Raw genomic sequence first — 18748 nt, 5'->3', positions numbered from 1 at the left:
CCCTTAGCTTCTGCCACTGAAAGCTAGTACTTTACTACTTTAAGCCACAGTGTCCTTCCGGTTTTCTGGTGGTTGAATCTGACAGACTTTACTGCCAAGGCTGACTTTAAACTGTGATCCTCAGATCTCAGCCTCCTGAGTAGCTAGGATTACAGTATGAGCTACTGGCACCTGACTAAAATAGCCAGTCTTAAGGAGAAGGAAGATATCCCAAAGATCACCTACTAGTAGAACATCATGGCTGTTGAGAACTTTTGAGTTTATTTAAAATTAACAATGCTGATACATACATACAGTAGAAGTTCTAAACAGATAACAGGAAAGAATTCTGTTTTTAAGTTCTTAATTTGTTAATGACATGCATAATTCTCCTGTAGACCAAGTGTTTGGCAATTACTTGTATTCTTTTTTTCTTCTTCTTTTGTTGGTCCTGGGGTTTGAACTCTAGGCCTGGGTACTGTCCCTGAGCTTCCTTTGGTGAAGGCTAGCACTTGAGCCATAGTAACACTTGGGCTTTTTCTGTTTATGTGGTACTGAAGAATTGAATCTAGAGCTTCATGCATGGTAGGCAAGCACTCTACCACTAAGCCACATTTCCAGCTTCTACTTATATTTTTTTTTTGTTTTTTTTTGTTTTTTTTTGGTCTGGTTGTGGGGCCTGAACTCTGGGCCTGGGCGCTGTCCCTCAACTCTTCAGCTCAAGGCTACTGCTCTACCACTTGAGCCACAGCACCACTTCCGGTTTTTTCTTTTTTGCTTATGTGGTGCTGAAGAATCAAACCCAGGGCCTTGTGCATGCAAGGCAAGCGCTCTACCACTGAGCCACCTTCCCAGCCCTCTACATGTATTCTTAAAACACCAGTTTTTGTTTCTTGTAGCCTTACTTTGATACTGAGCCTTGATTCTCAACCTGGGACAACTTTGCTTCCTAGGGTGCATTTTGGCAATACCTGAAGACATTTTTGGTTGTCATAACTAGAAGAGGGGTGTTACAGGCATCCAATGGATAGAGGCCTTGGATGTTGCATCCTACTATGTACAGTACAGTTCTATCCCCTAGTCATCAACAAGAAACTACCTGGCCCAAAATATCAGGTGTTGGGCATGAAAGAACATGTGGTAAGGTTACAACTTTGTTATCTCCCATGAGCTGAATCTGATAAACTGATTTATTTTACCTATACAATATATCTAAATCTTAATTGCCAACATGCAAATTTTTGACTTATACTGAAAATATGGTTGTCCTGGCAAGTCTGGACTTATATTCCAGCAGGGTTTGTACTCTCTAGTCTACTCTCATTTTAAACCCTGCCCTTTCAATCCTCTATGTTTTCTAACCAGCTTGGACAGGCATTTGGCCTTGTGCCCTGTCTTGTATACATATTCAAATGCCAGACAAAAGAAAAAAGCCTTATCTCTGGCTGACCCCTCCACCCTGAGCTTTTCCACTTTGATTCCCTGGAACTGCTCGGTCATCTGTTACTTTTTCCTATTTTCTAATAGTTGCCATGCCCCAAATCCAAGTTTTTCCTGACTTTACTCAGCTCATGGTTAGCTGCTTGATGATGTTCAAGAGCAGTAAAGCTAAGTGGGCCGATTAAGCAAGTAGTTCGAGGTTGTGCAGTGATTCATGATACAGGTCCTCTTCCACTTCTTTCTTGGGGCCTGTAGGCAATTCTAGTGATGCTTCTAAATCCTTCTGTGGATACTTGATGCCAAGTTTTGTAGTCCCATGCATGCTACAAAATAATGGAAAAAATGATGGAACAGAACATTTTTAAGTTAAAAGAAGCACTGCAAAGTTTAAGAATGGCCTTAACATTTTGACTACTGAAGCTATAAAGGGACATTTCTAGATGAAAACAGGAATTAAAAGGAGGACTATTTGGACTTAAGAAAACAAAACTGAGGGCTGGGAAGGTGGCTCAGTGGTAGAGCGCTTGCCTTGCATGCCTGAGGCCCTGGGTTCGATTCCTCAGCACCACATAAGCAAAAAGACAAAAGCCGGAAGTGGCGCTGTGGCTCAAGTGGTAGAGCGCTAGCCTTGAGCTGAAGAGCTGAGGGACAGCGCTCAGGCCCTGAGTTTAGGCCCCATGACAGGACCCAAAAAAAAAAAAACAAAAAACAAAACAAAAACTGAGTGCCAGTGGCTCAGGCCTATAATCCTAGCGACTCAGGAGGCTGAGAGCGGAAGACGGGTTCAAAGCCAGCTCAGGCAAGAAAGTCTGTGAGACTTACCTTCAATTAACCACCAGTAAAAAGGGAACTAAAAAACAAAGCTCTGGGATAGCATCCAGGCCCTGAGTTCAAATCCCAGAACTGGCACAAAAGGAAAGAAAAAAAAATAAAACCGCAGTTGAGAATAATAGGAGATACTCTCCCTTTGACTTAGACAATATCAAAATGAATCATAAAGGAAGTGGGGCTAATGAGTTGCCTGGAAAGATTACTTCATTTTATAAAAAATTGAATATTTTAAAATTTTTACTTAAAAAACATATATGCTGGGCATTGGTGGCTCATGCCTGTAATCCTAGCTACTCAGGAGGCTGAGATCTGAGGATCATGGTTCAAAGTCAGCCCAGGCAGAAATGTCTGTGAGACCTCAACCGCCAGAAAACTGGAAGTGCTGCTGTGGCTTAAATGTTAGAGTGCTTGCCTTGAGCTGAAGAGCTCAGGAACAGCGCCTACACCCAGAGTTCAAGCCCACAACCAATAACAACAACAAAACAAATGGATATATGTGATTTTTTTCCCCTAAAAATAAATACTTCTGACTCAGCATTAAGAAGTGAAAAATGATGTGATTCAAATTGAACGGTTAGATTTGATTCACAACTACACTATTCTAAATTCAGATGTGCTCTTCAAATTTCAAGTGTTAGTGGCTGTTCTGAAGTTTCCTTCTGGGGTCATTACTGGATATGTCAGTTTAGAGCTGCAGTATGAAGGCAGCGTCTCAGATTACCTAGGAGAATATTTGACTTTGGCTTCCCTCCATTGTCCGCTACCTTGACTCTTGTTTCTCACAAAATCTTCCTCCAGTCCCACCTGCTTCAGGGTGTCTCGATATTGTTGTTCTGCCTCTTTCCTGGCAAGGTCCTGTGAAAATACCAGTTGTAACTGTGTCTTGAATTGCCAGATAACTCTAAACAATATCCTTATATTTCCTCTTTTACCACCTCTGTGCTAGACAGATTGGCATGAGAGTGGTTTTGAGCTTCAGTGTGCAATTGAACCCCCTAAGGATATTCTTAAAATGCAGGTCTTTCAGGGACCTACAATTCTGTACTTCTAACACTTAGTTTGGAAACCCCCACTTTGAAAAGCAAAGACTTAGATTTGTGGGAGACAAGTAAGATCCAGATGAAACAAAAGGATTAAAAATATTTTAAGGGCTGGGAAGGTAGCTCAGTGGTAGAGTGCTTGTCTTGCATGCACGAGGCTCTGGGTTCGATTCCTCAGCACCACATACGCAGAAAAAGCTGGAAGTTGGGCTGGGAAGGTGGCTCAGTGGTAGAGTGCTTGCCTTGCATGCCTGAGGCCCTGGGTTCGATTCCTCAGCACCACATTAAGCAAAAAGAAAAAAAGCCGGAAGTGGCGCTGTGGCTCAAGTGGTAGAGCGCTAGCCTTGAGCTGAAGAGCTGAGGGACAGCGCCCAGGCCCAGAGCTCAAGCCCCATGACCGAACAAAAATAAAAATTGAAGATTTAAAAGCAACCAGAATGTCATTGGGAATACTAAACGGTAACAAATTGGAAGTAAACTGCCTTTACAACATTCAATAAGCCCAGTGCTAGTGGCTTACACGTATAATCCTTGCTACTCAGGAGGCTGAGATCTGAAGATCCTGGTACAACTCCAGGCAAGAATATCCACAAGACTCTTACTTCCAATTAACCTCCAAAAGACATAAGTGAAGGCTTAAGCCATAGAGAGCTCGTCTTGAACATAAAAGTTCAAGATTCAAAAGCCAGCCATCTTAAAAGTCTATCAGACTTGTTTCCAATTGACCAGAAAAATGCGGGAAGTAGGGGTGTGACTCAAGTAGCAGAGCATCAGTCTTGAGTGGAAAAGCCAAGAAAGAGACCTTGAGTTCAAGACCCAGAACTGGCTATCTTGAGTCCTGAGGAAAAACTTAAAAGCCACCCATTAGAATGGCTCATAATTTCTTTTTTTTTGGGTCCGGTCGTGGGGCCTGAACTCTGGGCCTGGGCGCTGTCCCTCAGCTCTTCAGCTCAAGGCTAGCACTCTACCCCTTGAACCACAGGGCCACTTCCGGCTTTTTTTTTTATGTGGTGCTGAGGAATCGAACCCAGGGCCTCAGGCATGCAAGGCAAGCGCTCTACCACTGAGCCACCTTCCCAGCCCTAGAATGGCTCATAATTTCTAAAGTACCTTTTGTCCATAGCAGAAAGAAAATGATGAAGCCGGGCGCTGGTGGCACACACCTGTAATCCTAGCTACTCAGGAGGCTGAGATCTGAGGAACGCGGTTCAAAGCCAGCCCAGGCAGGAGAGACTGTGAGACTCCTATCTCCAATAAACCACCAGAAAACCGGAAGTGGCGCTGCAGCTCAAGTGGTAGAGCGCTCGCCTTGAGCTGAAGAGCTGAGGGACAGCGCCCAGGCCCAGAGTTCAAGCCCCACGACTGACAAAAAAAAGAAAATGAATGACAGTTTGATTTTACCTTTGAAATTTGCTCAAAGAGATAGGGCCTTGTTTGTATTCTCTTCTTCATTTCTTCCAATTCTTTCTTACATTCTCTTGCTCTTTTGCGGTCATTGTTCCTGGAATTAACAAGATTTCTAGAAAAAATTCTGTCTTTTATGATCAAAAATACCCTTCAGGGCTGGGAATGTGGCTTAGTGGTAGATTGCTTGCCTAGCATGCATGAAGCCTTGGGTTCGATTCCTCAGCACCACATAAACAGAAAAAAAACCAGAAATGGCACTGTGGCTCAAGTGGTAGAGTGCTAGCCTTGAGCAAAAGAAGCTCAGGGACAGCGCCCAGGCCCTGAATTCAAGCCCCAGCACTGTCAAAACAAACAAAAATGTCCTTTCCAATTAAGCAGAGTAACTCCCAGGCATATTTTTTAATTGCTCACTGCCTGGCAAAAGCATTGATTAGTGATTATGAAAGCATGCTCTGATGATTTCATTTTGACATTTTCAAGGCCAATGATTTGTTGCAGGCACCCTTTTGACACATGAAGGACACTAACCGATTCTCTTTCAGCTTTGCTTTAAACACCTCCTCCAGGCTTTTATGGGGATCCATGGCTTTTGCACGTAAGGCCACTGATTTAGACATGGCTTGACACTTTCTTTTGTGCTTCTCCAACCACTGAATACTTTCATCCGCTTTGTCCTTTTTTTCAAGTGACGTTCTAAAGGGAAGAATCAAAGAGTACAGATAACAAACTTGGGAATATGTAAAGTAATTGTAGGAATCTCTGCAAAGTCAGTTGCTGTTTTTAATGAATGGGGCAGATAATATACCATAGCATTTTCTGTCTAGGAAGCAGGCAATAGTTCTATTTCCCTCTACTATAACCCTGTTGTACTAAAATCTCTATTTAAAAAAAAAAGATTCTAAGATAGAAAATTGGTAGATTAAGTGTTTTTGTTTTTGCTTTAACCAATCATGGGGCTTTAATTCAGGGTCTGGGCACTGTCCTGAGCTTCTTTTGCTCAAGGCTAGCACTCTAATACTTGAGCCACAGCACCACTTTCCACCTTTTTCTGTAGTACTAAAGAATCAAACCCAGGGCTTCATGCATGCTAGGCAAGTACTCTACCACTAAGCCACATTCCCAGCCCAGATGAAGTCTTTTAAGCAATATAGACCCAGTAATTTTCTACCCTAGGAGAGATTTATTCATTGAACAGAGGAATATGTGAAGTAAAAACATCCTTAAGGGCTGGGAAGTTGGCTCAGTGGTAGAGTGCTTGCCTCACATGCCTGAGGCCCTGGGTTCCATTCTTCAGCACCACATAAGCAGAAAAAAGCCAGAAGTGGCACTGTGGCTCAAATGGTAGGGCGATGGCCTTTTGTTTTGTTTTTTTGTTGGTCATAGGGCTTGGGCCCTGTCCTTGCGCTCTTCAACTCAAGGCAAGCCCTCTACCATTTGAGCCACAGCACCACTTCCGGTTTTCGAGTGGTTTATTGGAGATAAGAGTCTCATGGACTTTCCGGCCCAGGCTGGCTTTGAACTGTGATCCTCAGATCTCAGCCTCCTGAATAGCTAGGATTACAGGCATGAGCCACCGGTGCCCGGCAGGGAGCTGGCCTTGAGCTGAAGAGCTGAGGCACAGTGCCCAGGCCCAGAGTTCAGCCCCCATGACTGACAAAAAAAATCTTTAAATAGCTGAAATACTCAAACTTGCCTAGGCTTCCAACCTACTTGGAAGCAATTACTGACCTACCAATTATGAACCGAGCACCACTACATTTCATCATGTAATGTCATCCTTACAGGTACCTTATGAGGTAAAGAATGGCATCAGAGAGGACACTGTAAATAAGAGAGGGTTAGACAAATTACCCAGCATACCATTGGAAAAGCCAGAATTAGAACTAGTCTGTTTCCCTGGGCCTTAGGTTACTAATGCATTTAACTCTGTTTCAGTAACTATGAAATGTGAGGGACAAAGGAGTATCTCTTAAACCCTAACTATATTTCTGTAACTCCTGTTGAGGGCCTGGAGCATGAGAGGTTCTAGCCGCTTCCCTGGGTGTCTTACAGTAAGGTACTGAAAAGTATTAGCATTAAGTCCTTTCCCAAGGCTCAGATACTTGATACATGATGACTTTACCAGCAGCACAGGGGCCTGGTGGAAAAGAAACTCCTGAGGGCTGATTTGATGAGAACAATACCAGAGCTGTGTCTGATAAAGAGTTAAAAATAAAACAAGGAATCTCTTCTTTTGAGCACTCACACTATGTTAGAGTGTCTCTCTGCCTTTCTGCTTGTCTGTTTGCATGCCTATTTGTCTGTATGCTTGCTCATTTGCCTACTCAATCAAGCTCTGCCAAATTTCTTACTGAAAAATTAAAGCAAGTGGCTGGCTCCAGCAACTCATGCTATAATCCTAGTTACTCAGGAGGTTGGAGGTTGAGATCTGAGAATCTTGGCTCAGAATCACCCCAGTCAGACAAACCCCAAGAAACTCTGATCTTTAGTTAACAAAAAGCTAGAAAGTCATAGCCAACAGTGAGTGAAAAAGCAGAGAGAGCATGAGGCTCTAAGCCCCAGTACCAGAACAGCTCTAATTCTAGCTACTTGTAAGGCTAAGATCAGGAGCATTATGTTTTGAGGCTGGCAAACACCCTTTTCAATGAATAGCTTGGAGTGTGTGCTTGTCACTTAATTTGTGGGAAGCTGAGATTGAGAGAATCATGGTTCTAGGCCAGTCCAAGCAGAAAAGTCAATTAAGAGTCCATCTCAACAGAAGACGTTAGGTGTACTAGTGCCCGCCTGCTATCCCATTTATGTCAGGAAGTGAAAAATATGAAGATCTCAGTCCAGGCACACACATAAGCAAGAAGGGAGACTATCCCCAAAACAACCAGTGTACTTAGCATGGTGGCTCAAGCCTGTTATTCTAGTTACTTGTCTATCAGGGGATCACAGTTAGAGGCCAGTTTGGATATTGAAGTTCTCAAGGTAATAATCAATGAGATCAAGTTGAGTAACTAGGCCAAAACTTGAATGGCTGAGCTTGGTGGTGCACGCCTGTCATCTTGAGCTGCAGAAGTACAGTGGCTGGACATAGTGGTTCACACATGACATCCCAGCAATGAAGGAAGGAGGCTCATAGTACAAACCAGTTGGCATAAAAAGCAAGATCCTATCCTGAAAATAACCAACACAAAAAGGGATTGGTAGAGGGGCTGGGAAGGTGGCTCGGTGGTAGAACGCTTGCCTTGCATGCATGAGGCCCTGGGTTCAATTCCTCAGCACCACGTAAGAAAAAGAAAAAAGCCGGAAGTGACGCTGTGGCTCCAGTGGTAAAGTGCTAGCCTTGAGCTGAAGAGCTGAGGGACAGTGCCCAGGCCCAGAGTTCAGGCCCCACGATCAGACCCCCCCCCAAAAAAAGGGATTGGTAGAGGGGCCCACATGTCTCTAGTATCACAAATCAAATAAATAGAGCTGGTAGCTCAGTGGCCTATTTAGGGAGGCCCTGAGTTCAAACCCCAGTAGTGAAAAAAACACACTCACAAAAGCTAAAACTAGCCCAGAACACTTGCCTAGCACGCACAAGGCCCTGTGACTCAAGTGGTAGACAGTGCTAGCCTTGAGCAAAAGAAGCTCAGGGACAGTGCCCAGGTCCTGAGTTAAAGTCCCAGGGCTGGCAAAAAACAAAACAAAAATATGTATGGCTTTTACATGTTGTTCAGTCTGGAACCTTCTTTCTCTTCAGCATTGTCTTGTGTGTTCCTCATTCTTCAGGTTTCATCTTAGGCATCTATTCTAAAAGACAAGAGTCTACTTGGCTGCACAATGCCCCCAGTCCTCTCTACTGTACTCCATAAAACAGTAGCTGTTTGTTTTTCTGTGTTTTTATTTTCTTATTTCTATAGGGTCCCTAAGAGATCTCAAGCCTTGACATTGTACATGAGGGCAAGATTCCTGTCCTGATCAGAGAAACCCTGGGGCTCCTTGAAGTGTCTTTGCAGGGCTGGACAGTTAGCTCAATGGTAGAGAGCTTGTCTTGTATGCATGAGGCCCTGGGTTCAATTCCTCATAAGCAGAAAAAAAAGCTGGAAGTGGCGCTGAGGCTCAGATGGTAGAGCGCTGGCCTTGAGCTGAAGAGCTGAGGGACAGTGCCCAGATCCAGAGTTCAACCCCCATGACCGACCAAAAAAAAAAAAAAGTGTCTTTGCAGAGGCCCAACAGAAGGGTGGCTTCCAGCATTTAAGCCAAGATTAGAGCACCGAGTCTTGGGCAGCCTAACTACTTACCTGACTGCACATTCCCTCTTTCTGGTAGCATCTGTGATGTGCACTGGGAGGGTGTTGGCAGAGAGAGAAGCAAGGCCACTCAGAGAGTGACTCCTTGGCAGAGGTGTTGCTGGTGGCTGTGGGGAATCCTGCAGGCAAAGAAGGGAGCTGAGCTACAGTGGGACAGCAGGTGTGATTAGATTCTATCTGAGCTAGGAGTCCATGTCCAAAAAGGACTGAAAATGAGAACCTTTCTTTGTTTTCCCCTGGGAACAAAGCAAGCATAATGAGATCAAGTTTAACAACTAATCCAAGATTTGAACGTTAAGCATAAAGTTTTCTTTCTTGCTTTTTTTTTTTTTTTTTTTGTCAGTTGTGGTGCTTGAACTCTGGGCCTGGGCGCTGTCCCTCAGCTCTTCAGCTCAAGGCGAGTGCTCCGCCAACTTGAGCCACAGCAGGACTTCTGGTTTTCTAGTGGTTTATTGGAGGTAAGAGTCTCACACACTTTCCTGCCCGGGCTGCTTTGAACTGTGTGATCCTCAGATCTCAGCCTCCTGAGTAGCTAGGATTACAGGTGTGAGCCACCGGCGCCCAGCTTAGTTTTCTTTCTTTCTTTTAGCATAGTCCTAGGGCTTGAGCTGAGGACATGATCACTATCTCTGAGCTTCTGTGCTCAAGACTAGTGCTCTACTACTTGACCACAGCTCCACCTCCAGCTTTTTGATAAATAATTGGAGATAAGAGTCTCACAGACTCTCTTGCCTGGCTGACTTTGAACAGTGGTCCCCAGATCCTAGCCTCTTGAGTAGCTTGGAGTACAATGAGAGGAGTTCTTTGGTATTGGGAAGGGAATATAAACAATATAAACAATTCACTGGCTCCCAGATATTTTTCTGCAAAATCTCTCTACAGAGAGGGATGAAAGAGGGAGGATTCCTGTAGTTTTAGGTTTACAAGAATGTGGATCTGCTTCCAATTGAGCTGTTGTTTTTTTGTTGTTGTTCTTAATTTTTTTAATTAAGTAGAATAAGCCAGAGGCCAGTGGCTCATAATCTTTAGCTACTCAGAAGGCTGAGATTTGAGCATCATGGTTTGAGACCAGCCCTAGCATGAAAATCTGTGAGATTTGCATTTCTACCCACCAAAAAGTTAAAAGTAGAGCTGTGGCTCAAGTGGTAGAGCACTAGCCTTAAGCAAAAAAGCTTAGGGACAACACCAAGGCCCTGAATTCAAGTCCCAGGACTGGCATATACTAAAGAAAGCTAAGCAAGAAGCACAAGTCCTTGAGCTCAGGTCTCAGTACTGGAAGTGCTTTCCTTTAAGACCTGGAACAAGCCCCAGACACCCGTCTGGACTCTTACCTTGCTCTCTCTGGTGGCAGGAGTATCGCATGGCCGTGGGGTGTGGCGCAGGTTGGCAGTCCTCAGCAGGAAGGGCTTGTTACGAGTTGCCTCTCGTGTCTCCCTTCTCTTGGCAGCTCTTCTCTGAAAGGCCTTGTACAGGGCCTCATAGTCAGGGACAGAAGGGTTCACCCGAGGCTGGAATCCAAAGTCAGTCTGCAGAAAGCTGAGCTTTTCTTCCCGAGTGCGGGTGGCTGTGCGGGGCTGGGAGTCAGCCCGGCTGCTAGAGGAGCGGATAGGGGAAGAGGCCATCTGGAGTAGGTCCAGGGCCCTCATCTGGATGCGAATTTTCCTGAGGAGCTCAGCTTCTGTGGAGGAAGAGTCAGGACAGTGATAGGTGAGGAGAGAGCAAGCAGTACACTAAAGGTCTGGAGAAGTTTTAGTAGTTGTTCAGGTTCCCACTATGCAGCTCATGCTAGCCTCCAACTCAAGGTCCTCCTGCTTTAGGCTCCTGAGTAGCTAAGATTACATGCATATACTACTGCACCTGGCTCAGACATTTTGTGTGTGTGTGTGTGTGTGTGCGTGTGTGTGTGTGTGTGTGTGTGTGTGTGTGTGTGTGTGTGTGTGTGTGTGTGTGTGTGTGTGTATAGGAGGCTGGTGCTTTCCTAGGGGTATCTGGCTGGAGTTGGCACTGGCCTTAGCTGGTCCTTGGGTGTGTCGTGGTCTCTGTTCCTTCCCATGTACTCCTGAGCCAAGTCTCCAGGAGTTTTGGGGAACGGCTGGATGACCTCACAGGGCTCCCTGATGTATCAACAGACCCAACCCTCCCTCCTGGCCTGCACAGAGTGTGCGGGCTTTGGTTGGTACACATAAACAGCTATCTCCAGGATGACTCTGAACCCTAACTAAATCCTCAACAGTGCCTCTGGGGACCTCAGGCCGGAGGCAGCAAGGTGGCAAGGGTATCTTTACCCTGGAGTTTGTCCCCGAGTGCTGGCTCCAGAATAGACTTGGGGATCCTTCTGGTGGCTTTCTTTTGGGGGATCTTGGCCTCAGCTGTGGCAGCCAAGTCTCTCTTTCGAGCAGCTTCTTTTCGCTGTTCTTCCTTCTCAAGAAAGCTAAAAGGCTTCAAGGATGAGAGGAGAAGTTCCTTTCTCTTCTGGATCCCCGCCCGCCGCCGAGCCTCGCTGCGCTCCATGATCTCCTGGTAAAGGGGCAGGTAGACATGTGCAGGCACAGGCTGTGCCCGGAACTGCCGGTGGCACTCAGCCTCCTCCTGGCCTTGCCTCTGGGCCTGCAGCCTCTCCTGTTCAAAAGAGGCAGGCGAGGCCAGCCACTGGGCCTTTTTCCGGGCCTCACGCAGTGTCATGCGGAATGGCTGAGGGACAGTGATGGAGGATGCCCAGGAGCTGACACTTCTGTGCTGGGAAGGAGGTGCAGAGCCTGGGGGTGGCTGAGCCTCACGCCTGGGAATGTCAGAGGGAAGGCTGCTCAGGGAGCTACAACGCCTGGTGGAGCCACACCTGAGAGACAGAAAGCAGACCTGTAGGTAGACAAGAAACTTGGGAGGCCTGGCCCCTCCCTGGTCCTCCCTCCCTTCCCCCCAAGCCTCTGTGCCCAGATCACAAGTGGTGTCTCAGCCTAACAGCAGAGCTCCACAGCCTCCATGCCCAGAACCTTCCCATTGAGGCCTCCCTCCTTCCCACGGGCAATGGGAACTTTTCAAAGCCATCTTCTATATGAGAGAGAAAACAGTGTAAAGGACAGCAGGGATTTTGGTTAGAAATCCAATTTGGATTGCTCGCCTTGAGCTGAAGAGCTCAAGGACAGTGCCCACGCCCAGAGTTCAAGCCCCATGACTAACAACAACAAAAAGAGAGAACAAATATTAAATGAGATAAAGTCCACATGCATATATCAGAGTTGGCCAAGGTCAGTGGAACTTATCATTTTTAGGAGAAGTATGTTTAGGAAAGGTCTCCCTTAATCAGTTCTAGGGCTTCACTGATGTACACATTGCCCAAAGTGATTTAGGATTGCTGAGTAGGAATCACAGAACACTTGGCTGGATCCTCTGCTGTAGAGCCTAGATAAGTGGCAAGTTACAGCAGTAGTCCCTGACTTGCAGATGAAGAGGAGGAGGCCTGGAGACATGGCATGACTTGCCTGGAGAGGTGGACGGGGGTAGCCACCTACTGCAGCACCTTACCTCAGAGACCCAGGGAGCCAGACCTGCGGCTTCCCCCTGCCTTTGTCTTGGAAGAAACTCTCCAGGTCTTCATTATCTTCAGAGCTGATCTCATCACTTTCTGAGTCAGACTGAAAGAAAGTCTCCAACAGACCCAATCTTCCCTTCTGCTTTAGAGTCTGTAGAGTCTCATAAAAGCTCCCAATGGAGTCTGAAGTAGAATCCGTCTCCTCCTCTGGGCTGAGGAAATCATGCAGTTTACCAGCCCTGGGCAAAACCAGCTCATCTTCTGGTTCAGTGTCTGAGGAAGATTTGGGAGGAAATATCTAAGATGGAATAGAAATAAACTGTGGGTTAGTCAATAATCTCAAAGATCTTCAAAAACTACCTTCATTTCACGTTGAATAAGCATCAGTATATTAAGGATTAGGAAGGAGCAAAGGAAAAATAAGATATGTTTCTTTGTTCTGAAGCCATTTCACAACTTGCCATTTTATGGCTGTGCTTGGCTGAAGGATCAGGAGAATTTCGTAAACAGCTAAAGCTGGTTCCTTACTCCATTCAATGCAGAAATCACTGCTAGAGGAAGAAGCTCATTTGCACCATGCATGCTACCCCGAGTGTCCAGGAATCCTCCCCATGACCTTAGCCACACTGTACTCTCTTTCCTCTCTCCTCCCTTTCTCCCTACCTTCCTCTCTCTGCCCTCCCTCCCCTTCCCCCCTCTCCTCTTTTGGTGCCAGTTCTCGGGCTTGAACTCAGGGCCTGGGTGCTATCCCTGAGCTTTTTTTTTTTTTTTTTTTTTTTTTTTTTGCCTAATGCTAGTGCTCTACCATTTGAGCCACAGCTCTACTTCCAGCTTTTTGGTGATTAATTGGAGATGAGAATCTCACAAACTTTGAATCTCACGGACTATCCTTCCCCAGGCTGGTTTTAAATTTGGATTCTCATCTCAGTCTTTTGAGATCTGAGGGTGACAGGCATGAGCCACCAGCGCCGGGCTCTTTTTCCTTCTCTTGTTTGTCTACAGGGAATGAACTTTGGTTAATATCCCTAATTAATAATTAGGTTAATTTGTTGCAGTACATCATGGAAAATCATTGGGAACTTGTGGGAGGAGATAGATTTTGTAGCTTGTCCTGCTTGGTTCTGAGAAGGGTTTGAGAGAGAAGGGATCGGCTCTGCACAGATGCGGTCATACACTGGCAGTTTTCCACTTAAAACAGTAAGGTGTGGAAAAGCGAAAATGGCTGTGAAAGAGGCAAGAACAACAAAGCAGGGGAGGGTAAGCAATTGATAAGTAGGCACTTTTGCTTAGCAAAGGCGATACGAGTGATTCTATGGCTACATTATTCTCCCAAGAGAAATACTGCTGGCCTAGTTGTCTGCCACAGTTTGAGTTATGCAGATGCTCTTTAACTTAGTGTGTGAGTTATAACCAGATAATGAATGGATATTCATTATAAGCTGAAAATATTAGAACTCACAAATTCATTGATTACACCTAACCTACCAAACACTGTAGCTCAGCAACACAAGACACTGTATTCATTGTTCTCATTCATGATAGCGTGCTGATTGCAGAGTGCTATCCAAAATTTGAAGTACAGCCTTCATGGTATGCATCACTTTCCATTTGTAAAGTCCTAAGTGGAACCATTTTAAGTCAGGGATGTCTGTACTTCTGCCGTCTAGAGCTTTTTTTTTTTTTTTTTGTCTGTCATGGGGCCTGAACTCTGGGTCTGGGCACTGTCCCTCAGCTCTTCCGCTCAAGCTAGTGCTCTACCACTTGAGCCACAGTGCCACTTCCGGCTTTTTCTGCTTATGTGGTGCTGAGGAATCAAACCTGGGCCTCATGCATGCAAGGCAAGTACACTACCACTGAGCCACCTTCCCAGCCCTAGAGTTCATTTTTATTGTCTCACGGTGGAGGAATTTGGAATTGCCACAGGAAGAAGATCTGGGGTAAAGGGGTTCTTGGTTAAATGAACAGCTAATGCAAAGGCCTTAAGGCAGTGTTCTGGGAGGAAACAAATGAGTTTTGCAGCAGTGGAAATCAGGTCAGTGTAGCCAGAGGACAGTGGCTGGAATGAGATGTCTGTAGGGAGGCAGGGATGAGCCAGAGTTTGAAATGGTTGCAGAAGGGAAACTATTTGAGGACAGGCTACTGCTGTCTTTTAGGTGACTCCAGGCTCTCTAAGGTTCAGCTGTGATACTGTAAAGAACATTAGATTCTTCTTTCTTCTTCCCTTTCTTCCTCACTCTTTCCTTCTATTTTCTTTTTTCTTTTTTTTTTTTGTCGGTCGTGGGGCTTGAACTCTGGGCCTGGGCGCTGTCCCTCAGCTCTTCAGCTCAAGGCGAGCGCTCTACCACTGAACTCTGGGCCTGGATGCTATCCCTCAGCTCTTCAGCTCAAGGCGAGCGCTCTACCACTTGAGCTACAGCGCCACTTCCGGTTTTCTGGTGGTTTATTGGAGATAGGAGTCTCGCGGTCTTTCCTGCCCGGGCTGGCTTTGAACCGCAATCCTCAGATCTCAGCCTCCTGAGTAGCTAGGATTACAGGCGTGAGCCACCAGCGCCCGGCCTTTTTTCTTTTTTGATACAGGATCTTGCTATATAGTCCTAGCTAGCCTCAAACTCTGCCTTCTCCTTCCTTAGCCTCCTGAGTGCCAAGATTACACACATGTGACACCAAGTTAGACAAAAACAATAGGTGTGTGTGTGTGTGTGTGTGTGCGCGTGTGCGTGCATATGTGTTGGTACTGGCAATTTTCCTTTTGTATCCTGTTATTTTTTTTTTTTTTTTGATCGGTCGTGGGACTTGAACTCTGGGCTTGGGCACTGTCCCTGCACTCTTCAGCTCAAGGCGAGCACTCTACCACTTGAGCTACAGCACCAATTCTGGTTTTCTAGTGGTTTATTGGAGATAAGAATCTCACGGACTGCCGGGCGCTGGTGGCTCACGCCTGTAATCCTAGCTACTCAGGAGGCTGAGATCTGAGGATCGCGGTTCAAAGCCAGCCCGGGCAGGAGAGACCATGAGACTCCTATCTCCAATAAAACCACCAGAAAACCGGAAGTGGCGCTGTAGCTCAAGTGGTAGAGCGCTCACCTTGAGCTGAAGAGCTAAGGGACAACGCCCAGGCCCAGAGTTCAAGCCCCACGACCGACAAAAAAAAAAAAAAAAAAAAAAAAAAAAAGAATCTCACGGACTTTCCTGCCCAGGCTGGCTTTGAACCTCGATCCTCAGATCTCAGCCTCCTGAGTAGCTAGGATTATAGGCGTGAGCCACCGGCACCTGGCTCTCCTGTTATTTCTTTTTTTTTTTTTATTGTGAAAATACTGTACAGAGGGGTTACAATTACATGGGCAAGATAATGAATGAGTACATTTCTTTTTTTGGGGGGGGGGTCCAGTTGTGGGCCTGAACTCTGGGCCTGGGCGCTGTCCCTCAGCTCTTCAGCTCAAGGCTAGTGCTCTACCACTTGAGCCACAGCGCCACTTCCAGCTTTTTTCTTTTTGCTTATGTGGTGCTGAGGAATCGAACCCAGGGCCTCAGGCATGCAAGGCAAGTGCTCTACCACTAAGCCACCTTCCTAGCCTTGAGTACATTTCTTATCAACATTGTAGCCTCCTCCTTTGTTCGTGTTACTTTTTTTTGGGGGGGGGGGTCCGGTTGTGGGCCTGAACTCTGGGTCTGGGCGCTGTCCCTCAGCTCTTCAGCTCAAGGCTAGCACTCTACCACTTGAGCCACAGCGCCACTTCTAGCTTTTTTCTTTTTGCTTATGTGGTGCTGAGGAATTGAACCCAGGGCCTCAGGCATGTAAGGCAAGCGCTCTACCACTAAGCCACCTTCCCAGCCCGTGTTCATGTTATTTCTGTATTTTATTTTTTGACAGTCATGGGGCTTGAACTCTGGGCCTGGGTGCTATCCCTCAGTTCTTCAGCTCAAGGCTAGTGCTCTACCACTTGAACCACCAGTACCACTTCTGGTTTTGTTTTCTCTTATTGGAGATAAGAGTCTCATGGACTTTCCTGCCCAGGCTGGTTTTGAACTGTGATCCTCAGATCTCAACCTCCTGAGTAACTAGGATTACAGGCATGAGCCACTGGAACCTGGCTTTGTACAATGTCATTTGTTCCTTCATTTTCTCCCATTCCTTCCCTCCCATCTCCACCAATGAGTAGAAATGTGCATGAATACACCATATGTAAGGTAAAGAATACAGAATCAGAAGAAGAAAAAAACAAATTTAAAATTTTAAGTCTTTTGCTTCCATATCTTTGGAGTTCGTTTTACTGTAGATATTATTTTATATAAATATGAAGAGAAACTTAGGCATTGCACCTTTGTGATTCTCTCCTAATACTATCTTTTGGTCTCACTGTGAGCATTTAAAATCCTGTATAATTTGTTGTATCCCAGTGGGGGGTCTTAGATTTTTGCTCTGTGGCTGGTCTCAGACTGTAATCTTCCTTCCTGTGCCTCCTTAGAAGCTCAGATTACAGGGCTGGGAAGGTGGCTCAGTGGTAGAGCTCTTCCCTTGCATGCCTGAGGCCCTGGGTTCAATTCCTCAGCACCACATAAGCAAAAAGAAAAAAGCCGGAAGTGGTGCTGTGGCTCAAGTGGTAGAGCGCTAGCCTTGAGCTGAAGAGCTGAGGGACAGTGCCAAAAAAAAAAAAAAAGAAGAAGCTCAGGTTACAGTTATGTATCACCATACTTAGCTTGTTATTTTTTTTTTTTTAGTCCTGGGGCTTGAACTAACTGTGATCAAGGCTAGTACTCTATCACTTGAGCCCAGCACCACTTCCAGCCTTTTCTGTTTATGTGGTGCTAAGGAATCCAACCCAGGGCTTCATTCATGCTAGGCAAGCACTCTACCACTATAGCTTGTTGTTTGATTTTATTTATTTTTTGTCACTTGTGGGGCTTGAACTCTGGGCTTGAGCGCTGTCCCTGCGCAGCTTGTTGTTTGAGACTAATTTTTTGTTGTTGTTGTTGGTTGTGGGGCCTGAACTCTAGGCCTGAGCTCTGTCCCTCAGCTCTTCAGCTCAAGGCTAGCGCTCTACCACTTGAGCCACAATGCCACTTTTTGTTTTTTTCTGCTTAAGTGGTGCTGAGGAATCGAACCCAGGGCCTCATGCATGCAAGGCAAGCGCTCTACCACTGAGTTACTTGCCCAGCCCTCACTAATTTTCTGGTGGCTCTAAACTGCAATCCTCCTATCTCCGCCTCTGGAATAGCTGAGATCACATGCATGGACCACCATGTCTAATTAATTACATTTATTTATGTATTATTATTTATATTATTATTTGTAGTTATTATATATTACTTATATTTATTGTTATTTATATTATGTATTATTATTATTTATTCCCTCTTTCCTTCCTTTCCTTCTTTCCCATTCTCACTCCCTTTCTCTTTTTACTTTCTCCTTCCAGTGTTGGGGTATTAAACCTAGACATTCTACAATTGAGTCATGCCCCTAGCTCTTTTGATTTTATTTTGTTTTCGAGATGGGTTCTCACTACTTTGCCTAAGCTAGCTTCCAATTCCTCATCCAACTGCCTCCACCTTCTGAGTAGCTGAGATTATAAGTATGCACCATAATGCCAAGACTTTTTACTTAAAAAAATACAGCCTCATTGGGATACAAATTCTACAGTTTACAATTCCAAGTTGGCACTCTACCCCTTGGGCCATGCCTCCATTTCTGGCTTTTTGGTGGGTAATTGGCGATAAGAGTCTCACAGACTTTTCTGCATGTGCTGGCATTTTACCTCGGTCCTCAGATCGCAGACGCCTGAGTAACTAGGTTCACAGGTATGAGCCATCAGTGCCTTGCTAGGGCCAAAGTTCTTAATTTCTCAGCTTCAGTTGTCTCTTCTATAAAATGAGTACAATTATACTATTGGGTACAGTTGAGAGAAAATTAAAAAAACAAAACAAAACAGCTGGGTGTCACTGCTATGGTCTTAAACCTGGGGAAGAATTCTGCCCTGAGACCAAACGCCCTGGGTTTGAATGCCACCCGCCCTCGACACCACCCTGTCGTCTTGTCTCCATGGCAACGCCAAACACTTGTTTCTAAGACCTTCTCTACCCGTTGCGGCCTTACTTTCTCCCTTCTGGTTTCTCGCCTCACCTGACCGCCGCTCTCGGAGCCCTCGGGGGCTCCCGCAGGCCTCCCCACCGTCATCTTCTCAGCCTGGCAGCGCCTGGCAGCGGCGACCGCCTCAGTGACAGCAGCGTTGGCGGCCGGACAG

General features: G+C 45.8%; 1 protein-coding gene across 2 annotated transcripts; it reads right to left on the bottom strand.

Moving 5' to 3' along the window:
* Positions 1-253: 253 nt before the first annotated feature.
* On the bottom strand, positions 254-18735 carry Fam161b (FAM161 centrosomal protein B). Of its 2 annotated transcripts, none has more exons than XM_070030298.1 (9): positions 18628-18735; positions 12500-12804; positions 11263-11813; positions 10309-10655; positions 8969-9096; positions 5226-5390; positions 4692-4791; positions 2972-3105; positions 254-1742 (listed from the first exon to the last, which is right to left on the bottom strand). In XM_070030298.1, the coding sequence occupies exons 1-9, from the start codon at positions 18679-18681 to the stop codon at positions 1601-1603; spliced, it is 1926 nt and encodes a 641-aa protein (XP_069886399.1). In that variant the 5' UTR covers positions 18682-18735; the 3' UTR covers positions 254-1600. The 2 variants fall into 2 exon arrangements, with proteins under 2 accessions (XP_069886399.1, XP_069886406.1); XM_070030305.1 differs by having other exon boundaries at positions 1602-1742; positions 3015-3105.
* Positions 18736-18748: the final 13 nt, after the last annotated feature.

This window comes from Dipodomys merriami, unplaced genomic scaffold, assembly GCF_024711535.1.
Source record: "Dipodomys merriami isolate MVZ:Mamm:240054 unplaced genomic scaffold, mDipMer1.0.p SCAF_1, whole genome shotgun sequence".
Lineage (NCBI taxonomy): Eukaryota > Metazoa > Chordata > Mammalia > Rodentia > Heteromyidae > Dipodomys > Dipodomys merriami.
This window is presented reverse-complemented; position numbering and strand designations above follow the sequence as displayed.

Excerpts from the sequence above, each read along its gene's own strand:
- Fam161b (XM_070030298.1), bottom strand. The coding sequence starts at position 18,681 with ATGACGGTGGGGAGGCCTGCGGGAGCCCCCGAGGGCTCCGAGAGCGGC. Across the intron at positions 11,814-12,499 it reads TGGCTCCCTGGGTCTCTGAG|GTGTGGCTCCACCAGGCGTT; the intron begins GTAAGGTGCTGC and ends TCTGTCTCTCAG. Across the intron at positions 4,792-5,225 it reads GCAAAGCTGAAAGAGAATCG|GAACAATGACCGCAAAAGAG; the intron begins GTTAGTGTCCTT and ends TGTTAATTCCAG.